This window comes from Macaca fascicularis, chromosome 4, assembly GCF_037993035.2.
Source record: "Macaca fascicularis isolate 582-1 chromosome 4, T2T-MFA8v1.1".
NCBI lineage: Eukaryota > Metazoa > Chordata > Mammalia > Primates > Cercopithecidae > Macaca > Macaca fascicularis.
Window position 1 is genome coordinate 29,886,712 of NC_088378.1, and position 24,969 is coordinate 29,911,680.

At 38.0% G+C, this 24,969-nt stretch overlaps 1 protein-coding gene across 2 annotated transcripts; it reads left to right on the forward strand.

Annotated features, from left to right (window-relative positions):
- On the forward strand, nucleotides 1-24,250 carry HINT3 (histidine triad nucleotide binding protein 3). 2 transcript variants are annotated; one of them, XM_074037006.1, is made up of 5 exons: nucleotides 1-727; nucleotides 10,492-10,609; nucleotides 16,651-16,720; nucleotides 19,231-19,357; nucleotides 22,075-24,250. In XM_074037006.1, exons 1-5 carry the CDS (start codon nucleotides 698-700, stop codon nucleotides 22,105-22,107), a joined length of 378 nt encoding a protein of 125 aa, XP_073893107.1. In that variant the 5' UTR covers nucleotides 1-697; the 3' UTR covers nucleotides 22,108-24,250. The 2 variants fall into 2 exon arrangements, with proteins under 2 accessions (XP_073893107.1, XP_005551798.1); XM_005551741.4 differs by having other exon boundaries at nucleotides 1-404.
- Nucleotides 24,251-24,969: the final 719 nt, after the last annotated feature.

The following is a 24,969-nucleotide window of genomic DNA, read 5'->3' on the forward strand; positions in this document are numbered from 1 at the left end:
AGTGGCAGCTGGTTTTGAAGTCGGCCTCAGGCTTTGAAGTTCCCCACCGCTTCTCCTTCCCCCTCCCCTCAGCCTGGATCACCGCCCAGCGTCAGGCGAAGGGGGACGCCTCGAGGTAAAACGGAGGAGGTGCGGGACGCGGAGCCTGTGCGGCCCTGTAGCCCTGGAGAGGCCAAGACTCTAGGCCGCGAGGGGCGGGTGCGATGGCGGAGGAACAGGTGAACCGCAGCGCCGGCCTGGCCCCTGACTCTAAGGCCTCGGCGACTGCAGAATCTACGGTTTCCTCAGTGGAGACCCCTGAAGCCGCTGCCAAGTCACCGGAGCCCAAGGATTACGACAGCACCTGCGTGTTCTGCCGGATCGCGGGGCAGCAGGACCCGGGCACTGAACTCTTGTACTGCGAGGTGGGCGGCGAGGCGCGGCCGGGGGTGGGTGAGGACCTCGCCGCCCCTTGGAGCTCTGGCAGGGAGGCCTAGCCGGTGTGGATCGGGTGCAGAGGATCCCGATCACTGCTCAGCTCGCCGAGGCACGGCTGCTCTGTGTGGATGGGGCTCCGGGGAGCTGGGGATACGCCCACTACGGGCCTTTCTGCGGGGTCCAGGTGCTGACGACAGATGCACTCCTAGGGGATGGACAGGCACTGGCTCCAGCGGTATCTTTGCTGTTCCGAGGGGCAAAGAGTGAATGACAGGGCCGAATGCTTTGGCCTGTGTTTGCAGGTACCCAGGTACTTGGTACAAATAACATTTTGTGGCCTCTGCTTTTTTTACAAGGATTCTCCCCCACCTTCAAGATACTGATTTTAAATCCTGCACACTCTAATACCGATACTCATGAGAAAACTAGTAGAAAATAGGTAATGATAATTGTGAAAAGCTATTTGTTAGATTGGCAGAAAATAGGCTGGAGGCAGTGGGTCTTAGGTCAAACTATTACTGAATTGCCTCAGAATTCCACTGTCAGTTAGGATGCGTGGACATTTTCAGAGCATGAAGACTTTGCCCAGATGTTTTTAAATGGATAATCTGGTATACACTTTATTCTGTTGGTTTTACTTGTCCATATAGAAACAACTTTTTGAGAGAATTAACTCCAAAGATTGTGTCTTTTGTAGTCAACATTCCTTTATTTTTTAAAAGTAAATAGAATTCCTTCTAAGCACCTTGTTTTGGAGGTTGTTGAGCAAGATAAGGGACAGTCTGTGTCTAGATTTTGCAGTCTAAAGGGCGGAGTGTATACAGAGGAGGTAGCCAATTACGATGCCTTGTGCTGTGGTCAGGTGATTTTACAGTATTTTGTAAGCTTATGGGAGGAGCATCTAACCAGATCTGAAGAATTAGGGAAGGCTTTCCAGAGGAAATGAGACTTGAAGAAATAAATAGGAGTTGATCACATGAGGAAATGGAGAGAATAATGTCCCAGGTAGAGAGACCCCCCGAGAGGTTCAGTTTGTGTGATAGAAAAGCGAACAGAAATTGTCTAGTGCGTAGAGTTTGAGAGGATGAAAGACGAGGCTGGAGAGGTAAACAAGGGGCCAGATTATTAAGTGTGTTGGAATTCATGTGAAGGAATTTTGTCTTTAGAGCAAAGTGAAGCTTCGCAATGTTTAATGGTGGGCTAGGAGGAAGATGTTGCGGAGTTATAGGAAGGAGTTTGATCTTTGAAAGGTCATTCTGGGATCATTGTGGAGACTGATTTGGAGGAGACCAGTCCGGAGGTGTGGAGACCTGTTAGAAAGCTATTAGAGTAATCTACCCTGATGATGACCTGAAATGAGAATGTGGTAGAGGAGATTATGAAAAGTATATCAATTTAAGAGATACAGTATTCAGGAGGTAAAACAGGCAGGACTTGATGGATACAGGTCAGTGATTCTCAACTGGGGGCAATTTTGCCCTCCCAGGGGATGTTTTCCAATGTCTTGAGATACTTTTGATTGTAACAACTTCTGACACTTCTGGGGGTTGCCTCTGGGACCTAAATAATGGGTAAAAGCCAGGGTTGCTATTAACTTGGTACAGTGCACAGGATAGCACAGCCACCCCCCCGCCCCCTGCCCCCCACCATCAACACACGCACATAAAACAGACTTATCCAGTCCTCAAAATGTCAGAAGTGCCAAGGTTTAGAAACTTTGATTTAGATATAAGAGAATAAGGAAAAGAAAGAGGGGGAAGTAAAAGATGATTTCTGGGTTTCTGGCTAGGGTAAACTGGTAGTGGTACTACCATTTCATTAAGATCAGGAACACAGGAGGAGAAAAGATAGCCAGGGGAGTGGTGGGGAGTAGCAAAACGATGAGTTCAGCTATGGAGTCATGGAGTTTGAGGTGAGTTTGAGCCATCTAACTAGAGATGTCTTTTAAATGGTTGGATAGTCTAGCGCTCTGTAGAGGGATCTGTATCTCTAACCCAGATTACAGGAACTGTCAGTTTATAGATGGAAACTGAAAAAGAAGGGAAGTGATGAGGTCACCCAGGAGGTTAAAAAGTGAAGGGGAGGCCTACACAGAACTCTGAAGAACACTAAAATCATAAGGGACAGGCAGAGGAAGAGGACCTGAAAAGGGAAGAGAGAAGGAACAGAGAAATAGAAGGAACGCTGAGAAGGCCAAGAGAAGGGAGTATGTCAAAAAGAAAGGAATTATCAGCAATGTCAGCAGCAATATCAGCCTGCCTTCATCCTCAAATCTGGGTTAGGTGACCCTTGTATGTCCTTGCAGAGAAGCCAAGTCAGATCAGGACTGGTTGTGTCCCCAAAGTGATGTTCATTGACCTTGAGGAGAGCAGTTTTATGAAGTGGTAAAGCAAAAGGCAGATAGCAGTTGATTGAGAAGAACTTGGGAAAGGAAGGAGTGAAAACAGCAAATACAGACAACTCTCGCAGGAATTTGGCAATCCAGGGGAGGAGAGAAAGGTAGTGGTAGCTACAGGAGAAGCTGGGGATTAAGAGAAAGCTTTTAAAACAGTGAAGACGTTTGTGTGTTCAAATCTCATGGGAAGATGCCTATAGAGAGAGGTTTAAAATGGCCCGGGGGTAGAACGTTGCCCCTGGGAAAGAGGAAACTCATTCCTCACTGTGTGCCAGGTACTGTTGGAGACATGGGGATACAGCCGTAAACAAAGCATGCAAAACTCCTTGCCCTTATGGCACTTACATCATAGTTGCAGAAAAGGATAATACTCAAAATAGTAAGTACAATTTATAGCTTATTAGGTAGCAGAAAATAAAGAGGAAGGGGATGCAGTTTAAAAATTTTAGTCCGGAAAATCTGCACTAAGCAGGTGACATTTGAGTTAAGCCTTGAAAAAGGAGAAGGAGCAATTATATGGTTATTTACAAGTAAAAGCTTTGAAGTAGCTCCTCTGAAGGCTGGGAGAGAGAATTAGGGAAACAAGGATTGTTGTACAGCGGGTCACGTGAGGTTGAGGACATTCGATTTCAGGTCATGTGAGGTTGAGGACATTCAATTTCAGGTCACACCAGTCTGCTCAGTTGTGTGATTCTCTACCCACTTTCCAGCAGCAGCCTAAGGCTGGGATTACACAAGGTAGGCAGTTGTATTGACCTAGGGTTGGGGTTTTGCCATGTGGGTGTTATAGAAGTGTAGTAAGACACAGTTAAGAAGTTATGGAGCCGGGTGCAGTGGCTCATGCCTGTAATCCCAGCACTTTAGGAGGCTGAGGTGGGCGGATCATGAGGTCAGGAGTTTGAGACCAGCCTGGCCAACATGGTGAAACCCCATCTCTACTAAAAATACGAAAATTAGCTGGGTGTGGTGGCAGGCACCTGTAATCGCAGCTACTTGGGAGGCAGAGGGAGGAGAACTGCTTGAACCCGGGAGGTGGAGGTTGCAGTGAGCCAAGATGGCGCCACTGCACTCCAGCCTGGGTGACAGAGCAAGACTCTGTCTGGAAAAAAAAAAAAAAAGAAGAAGAAGTTATGGCAGGCAAGTGGCTGAAGTGGTAGAACATGGAATATATGCTGAATAGAAGGAAGTAAAGACAGCACCTGACAAGGAGAAAGAATACGTACACCAGTTGTCTGTTTGCAGACCTCTGTTGGACTGACCCATAGAGTCAGGAGGGACCTAGTTCTGCCTCTTCAATCTCCCTTTATTTTACTAAATATAAAAGTAGGCTAAAGAGAGGTAAAGTGCATTTTCAAACTCAGAGTTCAATATTTAGTAGATCCTTAGAAAGTGCTTTTAAATTTTGTATTCTGCAATTCCAATAATGAAACTCAAGGAGAATAGATACTAGTAGCTCTAGAAAGCTTTGTCTAAAAATAGTCATCAAAAGGGGTGGGATCCAGACTTCTATCACATCCAAGGTGAGAATTTTTCTTGGTTAGGAACAAAGTAAACAACATGAAGAGCCTGGGGATATTTTCATGGTGGAAATAAGACATAATCAGTACTTTGGACTAATTTACACCCTAAATTAGGGAAATAGGGTGAATATATACAATAGCCCATTGTCAGTAGAAAAACACAAACTGCTTTTTTTGTTTTCCCATTCAACAGCAATCAACACAGAACACTTCTGTGACCAAATGTATGGAGGTATTCCCACATACACCAAGCAAACAATCAGTTTTGCAGCAGACACCAGCTCGGTGTCCTCCATTGCAATTCTTATACTATCTACCTGGTGATAGCATCAGATCCCACGAGTTGCAGACTCAGTCCCCAAAACTGGCCTGCCCTTCCCACCAGTTGCAAGTTCAGGCCTCTGGAACTTCTGACCGACCAGCTTGAAGTTGGGGGTCCCACGACCTTCTCTTTGGGTTCTAGAACTTGCTAGAGTGGCTTGCAGAACTCAGGGAAACACTTAGGTTTACTGGTTTATTATAGAGGATATTCCAAAGGATGCTGATGAAGAGATGAATAGCCCTAAGTATGGGGAAAAGGGGGCAGAGCTTCCATGCCCTCCTCAGGCGTGTCCTCTCCCAGGAGCCTCCATGAGTTCAGCTATCCAGAAACTCTCTAAATTCTGTTCTCTTGGGCCTTTTATGGAGTCTTCATTGGATAGGCCTGACTGACAATTCTGTATTAATGTGACTGGACAAAAAGGGTATGATCTAATACTGGTAGACTGAGTGGAGAAACCCAGCAAGGCCTGTCCAGATTCTTCTTGGCCTCTGTGCAGCTTTCCTTCCTCCGGGGTATGAGGCAGAATCCCTTCAGAAATGAGAGTCTCATGATCCACAATCAGAAAGGTCAGGGAAGATTATAGTCCTGACTTGGGCAGGTAAAGGGAGGGCAAGAGAAAGTCAGAGAGCTTGAGAGAGAGATTCTTTTTCTGAGGCCTGTCTCTGAGGCCTAAAGTGCCTCAACATGATTAAAAAAAAAAGACTGTAACAAGGGTATTGGGAGTTATGAGCTAGGAATCATGGATGGAAACCTATATATATATATCACACACATATCCATATAATACAGAACATAAGATACATATATGTGTATAATAGTGCTCCCAAAAGTTGTCTTTTTCAGATTGAATTTAAGATGACTTTATGTACAAGAGCTCACTCATGAAAGATTAAAGATTAATCATTTTAAAAAGAATAATTATATAACGTAATTCGATGGTTTATATCATACATTCATATATTCATTCAAATATATTCATTGTAAACATTTAGAAACTGTTGGGTTTATATAAAGTGTAATTTAAGTACAAAAGAGAAAAATTTCCATTTGGAAAAATTGGAGTTACCAGCATCATGACGGGTTAGTCTGGCAAGCCTTTCCAGCAAAAGCTATAGAAGATTCTTCACTCCATAAACCTCCATATGGTGTTGTCTAATTGTACACTGCAGATTTAAAACTAAGCAAAGGCTGAACCATGCATTCTCAATGGGGCAAATGACACTCCCAAAGGGGTGAAAATTGGTTTTTGGTGGTGATGGGGCAATGTCTTACTGTTTCGTGTATGAGGCACAGATATACATAGAGTAAACAGAGAGTATAGCTGTGGTATTAAAATCTCATGGAGATGGGATTGGGGAAAAAAAGTCTTAAAAGGCTCATTAGATAAGCAATAATGAAAAAGTAATTGAGTAACACTGGACTAGAATTTACCTTGCTTGGAACTATACTGAGGAAGTAACTCAGTGTCAATTTAACTTGAACATTGTCCCCATTCTTTAATCAAATTTTGCCTAGCACCTTAGATGACATGATACTGAAATGTTTTTTCAAATGTTACTTTTAACATTTGCTTTAGATGTCAGTCAGGGTCCAGTTGCTGGAAAGAAAAAAAAAAATTCTAGTTACTAAAAGCACAAATTGATTTAATGTAGGAAATCATTTGCTTAAAAAACTCTTTAGAAGGGCTGGTAGAGCAGGTTCTAGAATATCCTTCAGGAGTGACACCCAGACCAGCACTGCAGAACTGTTTATTGGAGAAGTGCTTTCCCTGACACAGTGAGGAAGGCAGGAGTCAGGTGGCTGCCATTAGAACTTTAACCTCAGAAAGATGCTTCTTTAGTTGTGATTCAGAGATAAAGAAGCAGTGTGACTGCTACTTGTAAGTGGTATTTCCAGTGGGAATGCTATTGGCATTTTGCGTACAACTCTACTTTGTTTTGTGGGACTATTTCTCCTGTTGCAGGATGGTTAGCATCCCTGATCTCTGTGCACCAAATTCTAGCAGTATCCATGATCAAAAGAGCATCTATGTATTTCCATCTCTGGTTGAGAAACATGGCTTCAGAGCCACACTCCATCTGCTGGGTCCATGCTGGCAGTTTTTTCCCAAGAAAAAAATGGATGTCTTGCCATTCTTGATATCCTTGAAGCTAGTGATAAGGTATTCAAAAGGGGGAGGGGGAGAAAGATAAAAGAAAGAAAAGAAAAAACCTGTCTTTGTAGTCTTAGAGCTGGCCAAGTTTGGAAGATGGATGATAACAGAAGCAGCAAAAACATGGCTTTTTGATTGGCAAGATCTAAATTCCCTCTGGGATTTTTTAGCTTTTTTAGTTCTGCATTACAGAAAACACAAATATTTAGAATGGAGGTTGAGTGCCAATCTGCCCTATTTGGGTTTTCAGATTTAAAGAAATCTGAAACAGTTATTTGTTGTGTTTGAATTGATGATTAGAGTCAGTGGTGAAAATGAAGTCAGGACAGGCTAGCTCTTCCTCTCATCCATGTATTACCAAAAGGATAAAAGTTGGTTCTTCCCTGGGGTGGAGCAGAGGTGGCAGGGGAAAAACATTTTTTATTCTTTTTATATGTAAAGCATAGGTATACCATACAGATCATAAACATATATACAGTGTATCTGTGACATTAAAACATCATGGGAGGGGGCAATCAGAAAACGTCTATAAAGGCTCCTTAGGGAGGTGATAATGAGAAAAGGTTGAGACACACTGATCTAATTCAAAAATGGCCACAATTCCAATTTAAGAAGGGGTTTTGCAAAGAGAAACTGAAAGATCATAGAAAACCTATCTCTGTTCCTGGAAAAATACCTGAAAACCCAAATGACACACCATTTTTTAAGGGATAGAGGAGGGTGTATCTGTAACTTGATCTTCTATGAAGCATCCGTCATTTATTTATTCAGCAGTTTGGCAGGTGTACTTTGTTATTCACTTGGAGTTCAGAGATGAATATGGCATGCCCCACACTTGAGGAGCTTTCCTATGATCCAAATTCAGTGCAGGAATAAAAATGCTCTTTTAGTGGATGTCATTAAGGATGGATAGTCAAAATACTGTATTTTTAAGTCACTTGAAATCATTCTTTTCTTTGAATGGAATGATTGTGCTACCAAAATGACATACAGTTAGGTTCATTTATTGTTGTTTGTTTTTTATTTTTAGGGATTGCTTTTTTTTTCTTGTGAAGTGTGAAGTATACATGTTAAATATTTACATGTTTTCAGAGTCCAAATTGTAAAGCAAGGTACATTTGGAGAAATCTAGCATCCGTTCTCTTGTCGTCTCTACCGTGTTCTCTTTCTCCATAAGAAACTTTTAAAAACTTTTTTGTTTATCATTCCATTGTGAGTAAATAGGTATTCACATGTCTATATTTGTATTTGTCTTTCTTACACACAAAAGATAGCTTAACCACTCTTCTGCTCTTTGGTATTTTTAAAGAAAGCTTGAATATGTTTTGGAAATAATTTCATATGTATATGAAAATCTTCCTCATTCATTTTTAGAGCCACACAATACTCCATTGTGTGGATTTGCCATAATTTATTAAACCAGTCTCCCAGATGCATTATGAACGTTTGGTTTATTTTTCAGTCCTTTGCTATCATGAATTATGCTGCAAAGAATAGTTTATATATATATATATATACACACACACACACACACATATCATTTCATATTTTTGCCAGTGTATCTGTGGAATAGGAGGATCATTTTTCTTAAGATGAACTATGTAAATGATGTCTGGGTCAGCAGTAGGAATGGGACAAAGGGTGACATCAGAGCTAGTTTCAATATTTCAGAAAGCTTCATGAAAATCTAATTTAGTCAGGGTGCAGGCTAACTAAAACATCGAGTTTCTTTATTTTTGAGAGGAATTTTATCTATTCCTGGTGATGAGAGTCATGTTGATTGGTAGTTTTTATTAGGATTGGGATTGGGTAATTAATTAATTAAAATTGGGAAAATAAATTATGGTATATGAGAGTTAGTAATCAAAACCTTTCAATATAGGGGTTGGAAGACAAAACTAAGCATTTTGGTTCATTCTTATGGCTAAGTTATGCAGTATGAGACAGCAGATTTTTAGGAACCTCTTTGGCTTTTCTCCTACTAGCCATTAGACTGGCACTTGCTAGTTCTATTAATCTAAAGAAGTGTTATTCCTGCTGTGAGGTAGACTACAGCTACATCATCTCAAACTAATTCTAACCAGGTTGTATTCTGTACCAGAAAGAATTGCCTCTGGAATTTGAAAAATTAATGCTATAATTGAGGGGAAATAAAGATTTATAACATTGTTGTGTTATGAATCAATCTGGGAAGTACGATTGTGGCAATTTTCTTGTATTAGATTTAACCCTCAATTTTAATTGTTTCTGAGCTGGAAGTATTAAAGAAATAATGGTAATCCCAGCACTTTGGGAGACTGAGGCAGGAGGATCGCTTGAGTCCAGGAGTTTGAGACCTGCCTGGACAACATAGGGAGACTCCATCTCTAGAAATACATATATATGTAGCCTGGCATGGTGATGTGCATCTTTAGTCCCAGCTACTTGGGAGGCTGAGGTGGGAGGATCAACTGAGCTCAGGAGATCGAGACTGCGGTGAGCCATGAGTGTGCCACTGCATTCCAGCCTGGGCTACAGAGAGAGATTCTATCTCAAAGAAAGGAAAAAAGGAAAATTTTAAACAATCAAAAACATTATAGTCCTTGACCTTATCCTTTTCTAAAACATACCATGGATATCAATTTTTAATTTTAATACTAGACAGAAAAACCATAATAAAAATGATAGAATTGGATTAAATTGATATATAATTGTTATGTTTGTTATCTTAGGATAACCAGGATTACTGGAATGGATATGACACACTTGTTTGAATTGAATTTTGGCTCTTGGAATGGAGAACTGTTGAGCAGCATTGCATTCATGGATTTTTTTAAGGGAAACTCTGCTTATACTGATTTTAATTAATTTTTATTTACTATAAAGTGCTTATAATTATAAATTAATTAAAATCAGTATAAGATACTTAATAAGATATTCACTATCAGATACTTAATATGGTTATTTAGCGAATATAGATTTTCTCTTAGGAAAATTTGAAATTCAAATGTTAATGGGTTGAAACATGCTCTTCTTCCTCTCCTTTTCTTTTTTCTGTAGATTACTGTGCGGAGCAATGTAAACCAGAAAACTGATGCCATACATGTATTGTAGTGGGCCCATAAATTAGTACAATATACTGGAATTTGTTTCAGCATTTCGGTCTTTTTAATACTGTAAAGTGGCAAGTAAAAAAGTATTTGGATATAATTGCTTTAAAAAATGTTTAAAAAATGCAGTCCCTGAACATGTAAATGCTAGCTGATGTTCTTTTTATAGTTGAGGAAAATGCTATGTTGGGAAAAAAAATTAAATGTAGAAAGGAATTTATCTATCTTGCTGTGATTCTGTAGCCAAACCTTAAAAAATATGTATCAAGAGTGAAAAACTTTAGGGTAGGGATAGAGAAATGTGTAATGAAGTAATAAACTCTGAGATTATTGGTAATGAAGCTTTAGTAAACTTTACTCGTAATTGTTTCTCCAAAATTGACTTTATGTGTCTTTTTTATTCTCTGGAATAAATGAGCATCTCATGAAGGAACTGTTATGAACTTAATGCATAATTATAAAATTGCCCAGTGGGGGTTAGGTGTGATGTATGTATCATTTCCCTGTCAGACTGAGATTAATGATATTTAAGTCATGCCAGAACAGCATTAAGAAATTCTTTTTAAAAATTTACTAGCAAATGTTTTTTCCTTTAGAATGAGGACCTAATTTGCTTCAAAGATATCAAACCAGCAGCAACTCATCATTATCTTGTGGTGCCAAAGAAGCATATTGGAAACTGCAGAACTCTAAGGAAAGATCAAGTAGAACTGGGTAAGATGATGGCAGTATTCTTCATGTTTATATCATCTTCAGTTGGTATCAGTGATGGCAGTGAAGATTAAAAAGAAAAGTACTGTAAAAAAGGAGCACTATGACTTTTTGAAATTTTCACTATAAAGAATTTTAAATTCATTTAAAAATAGTACAATACTGATGTATTCATTATGCAGCTTCCACATTTAGGAACTCGTGGACAATTTAAAAAAATATATTAACCTTTTCCCACAGTGATTTTGAAGCATATACTAGACATCATGCTATTTAACATTTAAACTGTCCAAAAGATATATTTTTATGTCTTTTTTTTTTTTTTTTTTTTTTGAGACAGAATCTTGTTCAGTCGCCTAGGCTGGAGTGCAGTGGTGCGATCTCGGCTCACTGCAGCCTCGTCTCCTAGGTTCAAGTAATTCTCCTGCCTCAGCTTTCCAAGTAGCTGGGATTACAGGCATGCGCCACAAGGCCTGGCTAATTTTTGTATTTTTAGTAGAGACGAGGTTTCACCATGTTGGCCAGGCTGGTCTTGAACTCCTGACCTCAGGTGATCCACCACCTAGGCCTCCCAAAGTGCTGGGATTACAGGTTTGAGCCACCATGCCTGGCCTATTTTTATGACTTTTTAAATGATGGACTTTCTTGACTCTGAAATGAAAGGTGCTATGAAAAATTATAAACAAACAAGTTATGATATGACAAATGAGCTCATATTGCCTTATGGTGACATCATGTTGATACCTGCCTTATAGTCTCCTGTGAAGATAAATTAGCACCAAAATTTAATTATGAGTTTTTAGTGATGAACTTCTAGCTTCTGAAAAGGAGATTCTGAATCTTGTCTATTGAGGATGATTGCTCATTTTCCTACTCATGCCTTCTGTGACTTGTCACCTATCATTTTCTAAGACATTTCTAAGCTCACTGCAAATCTGCCTTTAAAAAAGATAATTTCAATTTTTATTTTAGATTTGGGGGTACATGAGCAGGTTTATTACATGGATATATTGTGTGGTGCTGCGGTTTGGGATACAAATGATCTGTCACCCAGGTAGTGAGCATAGTACCCAACAGTTAAGTTTTCACCTCTTGCCCCCATTTTTCTCTCCCACTTTTAGTAGTCCCCAGTGTCTACTGTTGCCATCTTTTTGTCCATGAGTACCCAGTGTTTAACCTCTCCTTATAAGTGGGAACACGGAGTGTTTGGTTTTCTGTTCCTGTGTAATTCACTTAGGATAATGGCCACCAGCTGCATCCATGCTGCTGAAAAGATTACTTCATTCTTTTTTATAGCTGCACAGTATTACATGGTATATATGTACCACATTTTCTTTATCTAGCCTACTGCTGATGGGCACCTAGGTTGATTCCATGCCTTTGCTATTGTGAATAGTGCTGTGACTCACATACAAGTGCATATGTCTTTTTGGTAGAATAATTTGTTTTCTTTTGGATATATACCCAGTAATGGGATTGCTGGGTCAAATGGTAGTTCTATTTTATTTTTTTTGAGGAATCTCCAAACTGCTTTCCACAGTGGCTGAACTAATTTACATTCTCATCAGCAGTGTGTAAGTGTTATGTTTTCTCCTCCGCCTCACCAGCATCTGTTATTTTTTTACTTTTTAAAAATAGCCATTCTGATTGGTGTTGAAATAGTATCTTATTGTGGGTTTGATTTGCATTTCCTGATGATTAGTGATATGGAGCATTTTTTTCATATATTTGTTGTCCTCTTGTATGTCTTCTTTTGAGAAGTGTCTGTTTATGTCTTTTGCCCATTATTTCATGGTGTTTTTTGGTTGTTTAATTGTTTAATAACTATTTACAGATTTGGGATATTACACCTTTGTCACATGCATAGTTTGCAAATACTTTTTCCCATTATGTAGGTTATCTGTTTACTCTGTTGATAGTTTCTTTTGCTGTGAAGAAGCTCTTCAATTTGGTCCCACTTGTCAATTTGTGTTTTTATTGCAGTTGCTCTTGAGGACTTAGTCATAAATTATTTCCCAAGGCTGATGTCCAGAATGGTGTTTCCTGGGGTTTCTTCTAGGATTCTTATAGTTTGAGGTCCTAGATTTAAATCTTTAATCCATCTTGTGTTAATTGTATATGGTGAAAGGCAGGGGTCCAGTTTTATTCTTCTCCATATAGATAACCAGCTATCCCAACACCATTTAACTGAATATGGCGTATTTTCCCATTGCTTATTTTTGTCAACTTTGTTGAAGATCAGATGGTTGTAGGTGTGTGGCTTTATTTCTGGGTTCTCTCTTATGTTCTGTTGGTCTATGTGTCTGTTTTTGTACCACTCTCATGCTGTTTTGGTTACATAGACTTATAGTATAGCTTGAAGTTGGGTAATGTGATGCCTCAAGCATTGTTCTTTTTGCTTAGGATTGTCTTGGCTACTTGGGTTTTTTAGTTCCACATGAATTGTAGAATAGTTTTCCCTAATTGTGTGAAAAATGATGTTGGTAGTGTTGAATCCGTAGATTGCTTTGGGCAGTATGGCCTTTTTTAACAATACTGATTCTTGCAGTCCACGAGCATAGAATGTTTTTTCATTTGTTTGTATCATCTATGATTTCTTTCAGTAGCATTTTGTAGTTCTCCTTGTGCAGATCTTTCACCTCCTTGACTAGCTGTATTCCTAGGTATTTTTTTTGTGTGTGTGTGGCTATTGTAAATGGGATTGTGTTCTTGATTTGAGACTCTCGGTTTGAATGTTATTTGTATTTGGAAATACTACTGATTTTTGCACATTGAATTTGTATCCCAAAACTTTACTAAAGTCATTTATCAGTTCCAAGAGCCTATTGGTGGAGTCTTCAGGGTTTTCTAGGTATAGACGCAGATTGTTGGTGAGGAGAGATAGTTTGACTCCTTTTCCTATTTGGATGCCTTTTATTTCTTTCTCTTGCCTGATTGCTCTGGCTAGGACTTCTGAAATCTGGAAAGGCTTTGTCATGAGGTTCTGGGATTAGTTTGATCAATATTTTAAGGTAGCCTACATGATAGATCAGTTGGGCTAGATTTTTTTTTTTTTTTTTTTTTTTGAGACGGAGTCTGGCTCTGTTGCCCAGGCTGGAGTGCAGTGGCCGGATCTCAGCTCACTGCAAGCCCCGCCTCCCGGGTTCACGCCATTCTCCTGCCTCAGCCTCCCGAGTAGCTGGGAGTACAGGCGCCCGCCACCTCGCCCGGCTAATTTTTTTTGTATTTTAGTAGAGACGGGGTTTCACCGTGTTACCCAGGATGGTCTCGATCTCCTGACCTCGTGATCCGCCCGTCTCGGCCTCCCAAAGTGCTGGGATTACAGGCTTGAGCCACCGCGCCCGGCCGGGCTAGATTTTTAAAAGGTAAGAAACCACTTTGATGGAAAACCTTGATGTGTAGTTCATTAATATTTAGGCTAGTGAATTAACTAACAATTTTTCAACTGTTGATTCTGAATACAGCAAAGTTCCTTAGTCATTTGAAGTTCTATCAGTACATTTGAGAACATATATGATTTATAACTATAGGGCAGCATTTGAACTTATAACAATTAGGTCCAATTTAGATTTACCTGATTGAAACATTTCATCTTTCTTATTAAAAGTTTTAATTTTCATTCTTGTAGTTATTTCTTAGATTTCACACTTTAGCTTTTTAGGAATTTTTCAATTTATATTCAGCAGAAGTGGACAATAGAGGCTGTTATAACTAGTTTTTATAACTGTTACAAATCAAATGTCACTAATTTTGAAGCAGCTGGTAGGTATTTGGGATTCCATTACATTTTCCTCTTTGCTTTTGTGTTATATTTGAATATTTCCATACTAAAAGTTGTTGCAAATTAATAATTTTTATATAATTGATAAAGTTGAGGAAATAATAAGTATATGGAAGAGTTCAAGAACACTATCAAGGAATATGACTATAATTGACATTCATAGAACTCCACTTAATATAGTGTACGTTTTTTAAAAAGCATATGTTCACCAAAGTTGACCATATTCCGAGCAATAAAATACAGCTCAATACATATCAAATGATTGAAATCTTATAAATATGTACCATTACTGGGTATATCCCCAAAGGATTATAAATCATGCTGCTATAAAGACACATGCACACGTATGTTTAATCCGGCACTATTCACAATAGCAAAGACTTGGAATCAACCCAAATGTCCATCAATGACAGACTGGATCAAGAAAGTGTGGCATATATACACCATGGAATACTATGCAGCCATAAAAAAGGATGAGTTCATGTCGTTTGTAGGGACATGGATGCAGCTGGAAACCATCATTCTCAGCAAACTATCACAAGGACAGAAAACCAAACACTGCATGTTCTCACTCATAGGTGGGAATTGAACAGTGAGAACACTTGGACACAGGAAGGGGAACATCACATACCAGGGCCTGTTGTGGGGTGGGGGGAGAGGGGAGGGATAGCATTAGGAGATATACCTAATGTAAATGACGAGTTAATGGGTGCAGCACACCAACATGGCACTTGTATACATATGTAACAAACCTGCACATTGTGCACATGTACCCTAGAACATAAAGTACAATAAAAAAAAAAATGTTATCTAACGGCAATAGAGTTAAATTAGAAAAAGAACAAATTCCAAAAAAAGACATACTCTGGTTTGAAGTAATTTGGAGCTTTTTTTGGACTCTATGGTACTAGCTGGCCTAGTCTTGGAAGACTGGCAGTCTCCCAGCTCACACCTGACTTAGAGAAGTAAACATTAACAATAATTTTGTAAGTCTCAATATATCAGCTATCCTCTGTAGATGTTTTTACTTCTTTGTCTTTCAAGGATTACACCATTTAGAAACTATGGAGACCTAATATTTGGCATTGTGCTTTGAAGATCCCAGGTTACCAAAATTTTTCTGGTGGAGGGGTTTATTCCCACCTGAAGGCCATAAAACACCAAGAGAAGAAAGATGATAAAGGAGATGGAATTTGGAAGCCAGAGTCGTTATACAAAGTTTTGGCTAGTCAAGGATAGGCTGACTGCAAGGGATACCATATCCTTAATTTGGGCTCAAAGACAAATTCAAAATTTTCTTGTCTTATTAAATTAAACAATTTCTGTTTAATTACTTGGTCTTCCTGATGAGAATGAGTCCTCATATGATCAGATGTCCTAAATAGCCTGCTGTCCTAAAGTCTACCTATCTATGAGATTTTGTGATAGTGATGTTGCACTGGGGCTCAATTTGAAACTTTATTTCAGTTGTTGATAAGCAAACTTCTCAGTGACTTAAAGCTACTGAATGTCTTTATTTTTTATTTTATTTATTTATTTTTGAGACAGGGTCTCACTCTGTTACTTAGACCTGAGTGCAGTGGCACAATCATAGCTCACTGCAGCCTCGACCTCCTGGGCTCAAGAAATCCTTCTGCCTCCACCTCTTGAGTAGCTAGGACTATAGGTGTGCACCATCATGCCTGGCTACTTTTTTTTTTTTTTTTTTGAGACAGAGTCTTGCTCTGTCTCCAGGCTGGAGTGTGGTGACATAATCTCGGCTCATTGCAATCTCTGCCTCCCAGGTTCAAGCAATTCTCTTGCCTTAGCCTCCCGAGTAGTGTGGGCTACAGGTGTGCACCACCATGCCCGGCTCATTTTTTGTATTTTAGTTGAGTCAGGGTTTCACTGTATTGGCCAGGATGGTCTCGATCTCCTGACCTTGTGATCCACCTGCCTTGGCCTCCCAAAGTGCTGGGATTACAGGCGTGAACCACTGCGCCTGGCCACCCAGCTACTTTTTAAAAAATGTGTTTTAGAGACAAGGTCTTGCCTTTTTGCCCAGGCTGGTCTCAAACTCTTAGGATCAAGAGATCCTCCTGCCTCAGTCTCCCAAAGTGTTGGGATTACAGGGGTGAGCCACTGTGCCTGGCCTGAATGTGTCTTTAAATGTGGGTAAACATTTAAACATTTAAACATTTGATAGGACAAGAGTGAAGGTCAATGGCAATTTGTGAACTTAATGTCTCCTCTAGTGTAATGTTGTGTCTTTTCTGTTTTACAGTTGAGAACATGGTAACTGTTGGAAAAACCATTCTTGAAAGAAATAATTTCACTGACTTCACGAATGTGAGGTGTGTATACTTCCAGATCGAAACCAATATTATACATTATTGACTTTTTTCGAAATATTATTTCTCTATGGAAAATGGAAACAGAGGTGGAAGTTTGTGGTTTAAATGTAGTTTTCCTAAAAGTGAGAATATAGTTCATTGGTAGTATAAATGTAATAAAACTTCCTCTTGTGTCTCAATATCTTCTAATAATTTCCACTTGTAGTTTTGACAGACAAGTCTATATGAGCAGTGGGTAGGTAAAATAGTTACTAGTCTGCTTTTTAAAAAAATTTTTTGAGACAGGATCTCACTCTGTTGCCCAGACTAGAGTGCAGTGGTGTGAGCATGGCTCATTGCAACCTCGACTTCCCAGACTACAGTATCCTTCTACCTAAGCCTCCAGAGTAGTTGGGACCACAGGTGAGTACTACCACACCCGGCTACTTTAAAAATTTTTTATATAGAGACAGGGTCTCCTTATGTTGCCAGGCTTGTCTCAAACTCCTGGGCTCAAGTGATCCTCCTGCCTCAGCCTCACAAAGTTCTGGGGTGACAGGTGTGAGTCTCCACACCCAGCAAGTCTGCTTTTCTTTGTTCCATATGTGCATTCCTATAAAATTGTGTGCAAGTTGAATTTTCTTAGGAAAATTTTATATGATTTAAAAAGCACATGATTATAATTCTAATGTGAATTTAACTTGAATTTGTCTGCTGAACTCTGGCGTAAGCACATGATGTTCAATTTTTCAACTTTTTTTTTTGAGACAGAGTCTTGCACTATCCCCCAGGCTGGAGTGCAGTGGTGCGATCTCGGCTCACTGCAACCTCTGCCTCTCAGGTTTAAGTGATTCTCTTGCCTCAGCCTTCCATGTAGCTGGGATTATAGGCGCATGCCACCACGCCTGGTTAATTTTTGCATTTTTTTTTATAGTAGAGACAGGGTTTTGCTATGTTGGCCAGGCTGGTCTCGAACTCCTGACGTCAAGTGATCCGCCCTCCTCACCCTCTCAAAGTGCTGGGATTACAGGCATGAGCCACTGTACCGGGACTTTTCAAATGTTTTAATTTATCTAAGTAATGTTTTTCTTTTTAAAAGATTTCTGATTTTGCTTCTGTGACCCAAGCAGGTATAATGGAGATTACTTCTAACACTTTCAACCTAGAATTCAGAATAGACTTGAATTCCAATGCCATCCATGCTACTTGTGGTGTACGCTACTTATAATGTCTGTGTTAGTTTAGACATGCCATTTAGCCTCTCCAAGATAATACCTGCTCTGCCTGCTGGTAGGTGCAAATGAGATTCTCTGTGTGAAAAATCCTCCAAAAACTGTTAAGCATTACCAAGTGTGATAATGATAAGGAACAGATGGTGTTTGAGACCCTTTGGCCAGAAGCCACACATTTCCTTCACAGTCATAGGATGCTTATTAGAAGAATGAACATTGGACAAAGATTCGAGAGCCCTGAGTCTCAACTCCAGCTCCACGACTGTCTAATTTTGTGACCTTGGGAATATTTTACACTTTCTGGATCATGGCTTCGCCATCTTTAAGATGAAAAGATTGAGTGAAACTTTGACTTGCTTCAAGCTTCTAGATTACTTGATTCTACATTATATGACTGTTTGGCAGAAAGAAAACCTAGTCTCCTCTTCTAGGTAGTGGTGGAAATTTCAAAGTATGTACTGCATATCTGACTCCACATTGCTAGTCCCAGAGGATCACTGCTGCAGTATAGCACTTCTCCTATGCCTCCTTTCCACACTTCCACTCACTGATACCTTGAACAGGCAAATATTTCTGGGCTTTGATTATTGTTACAGGTGTGTCTTGCTCTGCTGAGCATAGGTGGACTTGCAAAACTTTTTGTAAGCTTATTTTTAAGAGTTTAAATCATATTTAAAAAACTTTATAACCATTTAAAGGAATTCTCGTGTATCTTTTAGAAAGCACATAATTATCATTATCTAACTTATTTTAAGTATTTTAAGTATTAACCAAGAAACCTGGGTGATGATGAAAGTTTTTTATGATGACATAATTAATCTCACTACTGAAATATTGTTGGTTTGGTAGGAAATGTCTGAGTACTTTATTAAAGGAAAAAGTGTGCCATCTACTGGCTATGTATTGAATAAATGAACACAACTACTTGATTGTCCAGTGATGTTTTAAAAAATTCATTGCAAGGGCGTATTTTAAGTGAATGAAAGCTTAAGATGATAAAGACTGAAGTGATATGACATTATGCCAACTCAGAATTCATAAAGATTATACTAAGGCATAATATGCTGTTAAGGCCTTCCTTGATGATGAGCTTATGTTACTACAAACTTCAACATGAAAAGAAGAGGAAGTGTGTGAATCCTCAGAAGTGCATACAAAGAAACAATGAGATTTGTGACAGTCTATTTACCTTAGGAACTTGTTTTAGATCTCGTTAAAATTTATGTGTTTCCACCTGAAAAATGACTTTAAACTATTTTAAAACTGGTTTGTCAATCATCTCTTTCCTTTCTATTTTAGGATGGGTTTTCATATGCCACCATTCTGTTCCATTTCCCACTTGCACCTTCATGTTCTGGCACCAGTGGATCAGCTTGGCTTCTTATCCAAGTTGGTTTACAGAGTCAATTCCTATTGGTTTATCACAGTGAGTATTCTTGTTATGTCAGCAGCATACAAAAATATTTAAAATATCCTTTTCGTTGTAGTTTTTTCTTCTCAACAGTAGGTACTTACAGCTCTCATAGGCTTGATTACCTGTTTTAACATACTGCTTGCACATATCCAAAATAATATTTTTAATTTGGGGGAGTTTCAAGATCATCAGTCTGTAGGAAGAGAAGCTATGGCTAAGTCTTCCCCATTGCAAGTAGCAGATATGATGTAGAAGAACCATGGTATTCAGGGTTCTGACTTTGGAGTCAGATCTGGATTCAAATTCTGACTGCAGTGCTTGCTTGAGGGTTCATGTAAAAGTTACTTACATTTTTTAAGGCTCAAGGTCTTTATCTGTTACCTGCATATAGGTAATAGTGCCTACACCTAGGGTTGATAAGAGAGTTGATAAGATAACTTATGTGTAAGACACTTAAAATAGTACCTTGCAAATAGTAAGTAGTCAGGAAATGTTACCTGCTACCTCTATTGTATCATCAACATTGTAGAAACTTGGTTTTTGTGTTTTTTGATAGTTCAAACTCCTTAGAAAAGAGTTTTAGTAGTAGCATCACTTACCAGATCTTCGCCGAAGGTGTTTTGTTTTGTTTTGTTTTGTTTTGTTTTTTGAGACAGAGTCTCACTCTGTCACCAGGCTGGAGTGCAGTGCTGCAATCTTGGCTCACTGCAACCTCCACCTCGCGGGTTCAAGCGATTCTCTTGCCTCAGCCTCCCAAGTAGCTGGGACTACAGGCGTGTGCCACCATGCCCAGCTAATTTTTGTATTTTTATTAGAGGTGGGGTTTCACCATGTTGGCCAGGCTGGTCTCTATCTTCTGACCTCGTGATTCACCCGCCTCGGTGTCCCAAAGTGCTGGGATTACAGGTGTGAGCCACTGCGCCCAACCCAAAGTTTTAAGTCTAAAAAATTGCAGCATTCTGCTTTGCCAAAGCAAAAGTGGAGTAGAATTCAGCTGTTCATACACCTGTGGTCTGTTTATATACCTTAGTTATTAAGTGGCTCTGGGGTCCCTCTAAGGCCAATTGACCACTAATTTACCAGGGTGTTATTTTATGTGTCCATGATGATAAAGTGATCTATAGTTGCCATATCTGAATAATCATCCAATAGTATTTATTTATCATTAGTTTTTGAATGGTATTATTCTAGTCATAGTACAGAAAAATTTTAAAAGTGTCTGATTTCTAGAAACTTCATATTTCAAACATATTATCCCTGTTTTCAACTTGTTGCCCAGATGATTTCATTTGAATGATATAAAAATACAAAAATTAGCTGGGTATGGTGGTGCATGCCTGTACCACCTACAGTCTCAGCGACTTGGGAGGCTAAGATAGGAGGATCGCTTGGGTCCAGAATGTTGAGGCTATAGTGAGTGATCATGCCACTGCACTCCAGCCTGGGTGACGGAGTGAGACCTTGTCTCAAAAAATAATAAAAAATTAAATAATATGTATGTGTGTGTATATATATGTATGTATATATGTGTATGTATTTGAAATTTTAAAAAGTGGAATATTCTGCTGGACAGCTGGGTTTTTTTTTTTTTTTAAACAAAGTTTGTGTAATAGAAAAGGTTTTTTTTCCCCCTATTTGTATTTCTAATTTTCTATAAGAGCTATACCTTTATAATAAAAGATGAATGAAAATACATTTTTTGTAATGTTTTGACTGTATTTTCTTACAGGAAAGACTTTTTTACTTGGAAAACATCAATGTATAAAATTATAAGATATGTTGTTGGTTCATCCTGAGAATCTGAACTCTTCTTAAATCTGACTTTGTTAGACTATCTTATGAGACTTTGAAAAAAATCAAGATAAAGATATTGAAGTTAATTTCAAAATCTTATATAATGATCCAGATTATATAGTGTGATTGAGAAAAACACTGAAATGATGTAACTCACAGACTTTAGTTTACCTTTTTTAAAAAATAGACTTTATGTTTTAGAGCTGATTTAAGTTCATAGCAAAATTGAGTAGAAACTACAGAGAGTTCCCATGCACCCCCTACCCCTCCACATGTACAGTTTCCTCACTATCACATCCTACACCACAGTGGTAAATTTGTTACAATCGATGAACCCCATTGATAAATTGTTATCACCACAGTCCATAGTTTACTTTTGAGTTGACTCTTGGTTTTACATTCTGCAGGTTTTGATAAATGTATAAGGACATGTATCCACCATTATAGCTTCATACCTAATAGTTTCACTGCTCTAAAAATCCTCCATATGCCACCTATTCATCCCTCCTTCCCCTTTAACTCCTGGCAACCACTGATCTTTTTATTGTCTCCATAGTTTTGCTTTTTCCAGAATGTCATATGGTTGGAATCCTACAGTGTGTAGCCTTTTCAGGTTGGCTTCTTTCACTTAGTAATATGCATTTCAGGTCTTACTTTACTTTTTAAAACTTTAGTGTTATATTTATTTTCCTTTTCTTCTTGAAACTTATTAATGAATTTGCAATGTAGGCAACAATCTGCCTATTTATATACAATGTAGAATAATTGTATATAGATATTATATTATACTGAGAGTTTTTTTGTAAGATATTTTTAGGAACAGAATATGTAGTACTCAATTCTTCTAATGTGGCATATTATAATAGGGATACCAGTAGAATTATTTGATAGAGACTATGATATCTAGAATTAAAAAGTATTTTTTTAAATTACAGGCTGATCACTTGATTGAAAAACTAAGAACATGAAAATGTCAAGAGTGGAAGATTTTTCTAATCTTGGTTCAGCACGAAGTGATGTTTAGGTCCCTTTTAAGTCTAATTGCAATTTTAAGATTTGTTGGGTTTTATGAGAGGCTGTTACTTAGTAACCTTAAATCTTTTCTGAATGTCTGTTTCCTGAGATCTTTGATACAGTTATATCAATATTTTGTTACTGATTTGTTTCAATGGTTACTTGTATAAGGATTTTATATATATGATATTATAGATAAAATCCTATTTAAGACAAATTCTGTTAATCAAGAAGGGCTCTGTATTTTTTTAAATTAAAATATTTTCACTTCTCAGTAAGTAGTCAATTACTGTAGTGATTTATTTATGTGAAGAATAAACTACTATAGAAAGTACTTTATTGGAACCTTTATTACTGTGAAGGAGAAAAAGAACTTAGCTATTTCTTGACAGTTCTATAGTTTTACACATAAATTTTCAAAATAAAAAATACCATACTACACAATGATCTCTGATCTTGCTGAGGGAAGGAATGATATATATCAGTTTTCCTCAAATTTCAGATGGCAGTTTTCACTTTTTGAAGCCTTGCATCTTTTTAATAAATCTATCCTGAAAGCTACATAATGTATATAATTTCTATCAGTGAATTTACAATAACTATCAAATTGGCTATTAGAATTCAGTGTAATGGAATTTTGCCTCTAATAACATAAAGGGGGAAGAAACGTAAAGTGGTTCTCTTAATAAAACAGGCAGAAAATGTTGCTTTATGGCATGTTTTTGTATCAAAGAGAAATTAGAGGTTAAACTTTGCTTTTATAATGAAAAAGGCCTGATTTGAAAGTAGAGATAGGCTTAGATGAGAAAAATTGATAACACAATATTAATACTATTGATATATCATTTCATGAGGCATATTTTGTTAGAAATTGTGTTTTTGGTGCTAACCTACAAGCACAGTAGTGAATATGAATGAAGAGTAGGTGCTGCAAGTTAATCCTACATTGTGCCAATGTATAATAGTACCATGTATATGGATATGAATAAATGAACATGAGGATTAACATATTGTTGAAAATAGACTGAGGTACTAGTTTTCTTTCTTTTTTAGAGGGGACATGATATTAAACATAGTTTTAAGTAACAAATTACTTATTAAAAGTTATAACATGTGGAATCAATACTGTTTGTTCATTAATTTATTCATTCAGCAAACATTTGTTGAACATTTAATGTGTACCCGATATTGCCAGGATGAGGAAATAAAGAAATAAAAGACATTCAGCCTGCAATTGCTAGAAGAGGCCAGAAGAGGCTGTGAAGGGATAAACACTTCTGAGAGTGGGTGGTAGTAGAACTGAGTATTCAAGACTGAATGTTAGGCAGGTAGACAGTGACTGGTTAGGCTGAGAAACCCATAAGTACTTTCCTTGAGTTCTGCTTCCACTATTACTTACTTTACAATGGATGTTAATGTTCAGATTTCATCTTATTTACTAAAGGTGGAGAAAGGATGTGGAAGTAGGGGTTATGGGCTCTCAAAAGTAGATTTATAGAGATTTTTTTTTTTTAATCACTGTTTTGTGATATAGTTCACTGAGCACTTACATAGATTAACAGTTACAAGTTTCCATAAATCAGTTAGACTTGACAAGCTTCAGGGAAAGAATTTTCAACAACTGCAATCTTTGATTGTTTTACTATGGGAACTTGCAGGGATATAATTGACAACATTATAATAATAATAGGTAAAATATTTAAGGAATTCTCAAATGCTTTATGGACCTCTTAAAAAATGTGGTTAGCCAATTGATTCAACTTTTATGGGTTTATATGCTCTCATATAAACCAATTTGTTAAAAATCCTTGGAAACACATTTTTAGTAGAGGTTCTCATTTACTTATAAAGATTAATAATCAAATTACTACAATTAATATCCATTTAGCTTTTTCAGTAGTCTAAATATTTGGAAACTCCCTAGCCATCTATAACACTAGTTCAAAACAAGGCTAATTCATAACCTGTATTAAAAATGTTTGAAGTGGTATCAAGAGCATTGTTTATGCATGTTGTGATACTATTTGTGGAATTGTATAATGAGCTATTTCAAACTGCTAGAAGAAAATGAAATAAAAATGGAAAAATACCGTCAAATTTTGCCTGTCTGGACTTTTTAAGTAGTACTAAAAACAGAAATTCAAATGAAAGATGTTTTATAAATTGGCTGATCAGTGTATGAAAGGTATACTGTAGTGATGTAAACACACCTCTTTCATATAAAGAATCCAAGGTTAAGGGCACAGCCTTTATTATTGTAACACTTATAACTTACATACTTCTAGATTTTGCTATGAAAAAGTCATTTATAAAAGCTGGTGCCCACAACTTTCATTAATTTTTTAGTATGTACTAGGTACAAATACTCCAGTCACTAAAATGAAACTAATACTTGTTGATTCATCTATTTATGAATCAGCTCTTATCCTTGCAATATAAATACAAACAACAGATCTGACTCAGCTGAAATCAACTTAGCCAAGTTATCATCATCTCTTATCTAGATTGCAGGAGTAGCTTCCTCACTATCTCCCTACTTTTGTCCTTTCCCACCCTATCGTCTCCTCTCAACCCATTTACACATTCAACAAACAGAACATGTATGCTTGAGTGTTCTGTGAGACCCACAGATCCTAAACAGTGCCCTCAGATACACACAAAAAGTTTTGGCACGGGGTTGTCCCCTTGAAAGGCCCTGAAACAGAAACCAGTTTTCTTTTCAGTGCCCGGTGTCTCTGCTTTTGCTGATACTCATTTTCTCTTTCCTTGAATGTTGCTAGAAACTCTTGACTGGATTTCATGCCTCCAGATGCTCC

Bases quoted from the DNA above. Each gene is read 5' to 3' on its own strand.
- HINT3 (XM_005551741.4), top strand. From the start codon at position 204: ATGGCGGAGGAACAGGTGAACCGCAGCGCCGGCCTGGCCCCTGACTCT. The intron at 405-10,491 runs GTGGGCGGCGAG...TTTTTCCTTTAG, and splicing joins CTGAACTCTTGTACTGCGAG to AATGAGGACCTAATTTGCTT. The intron at 19,358-22,074 runs GTGAGTATTCTT...TTTAAATTACAG, and splicing joins ATTCCTATTGGTTTATCACA to GCTGATCACTTGATTGAAAA.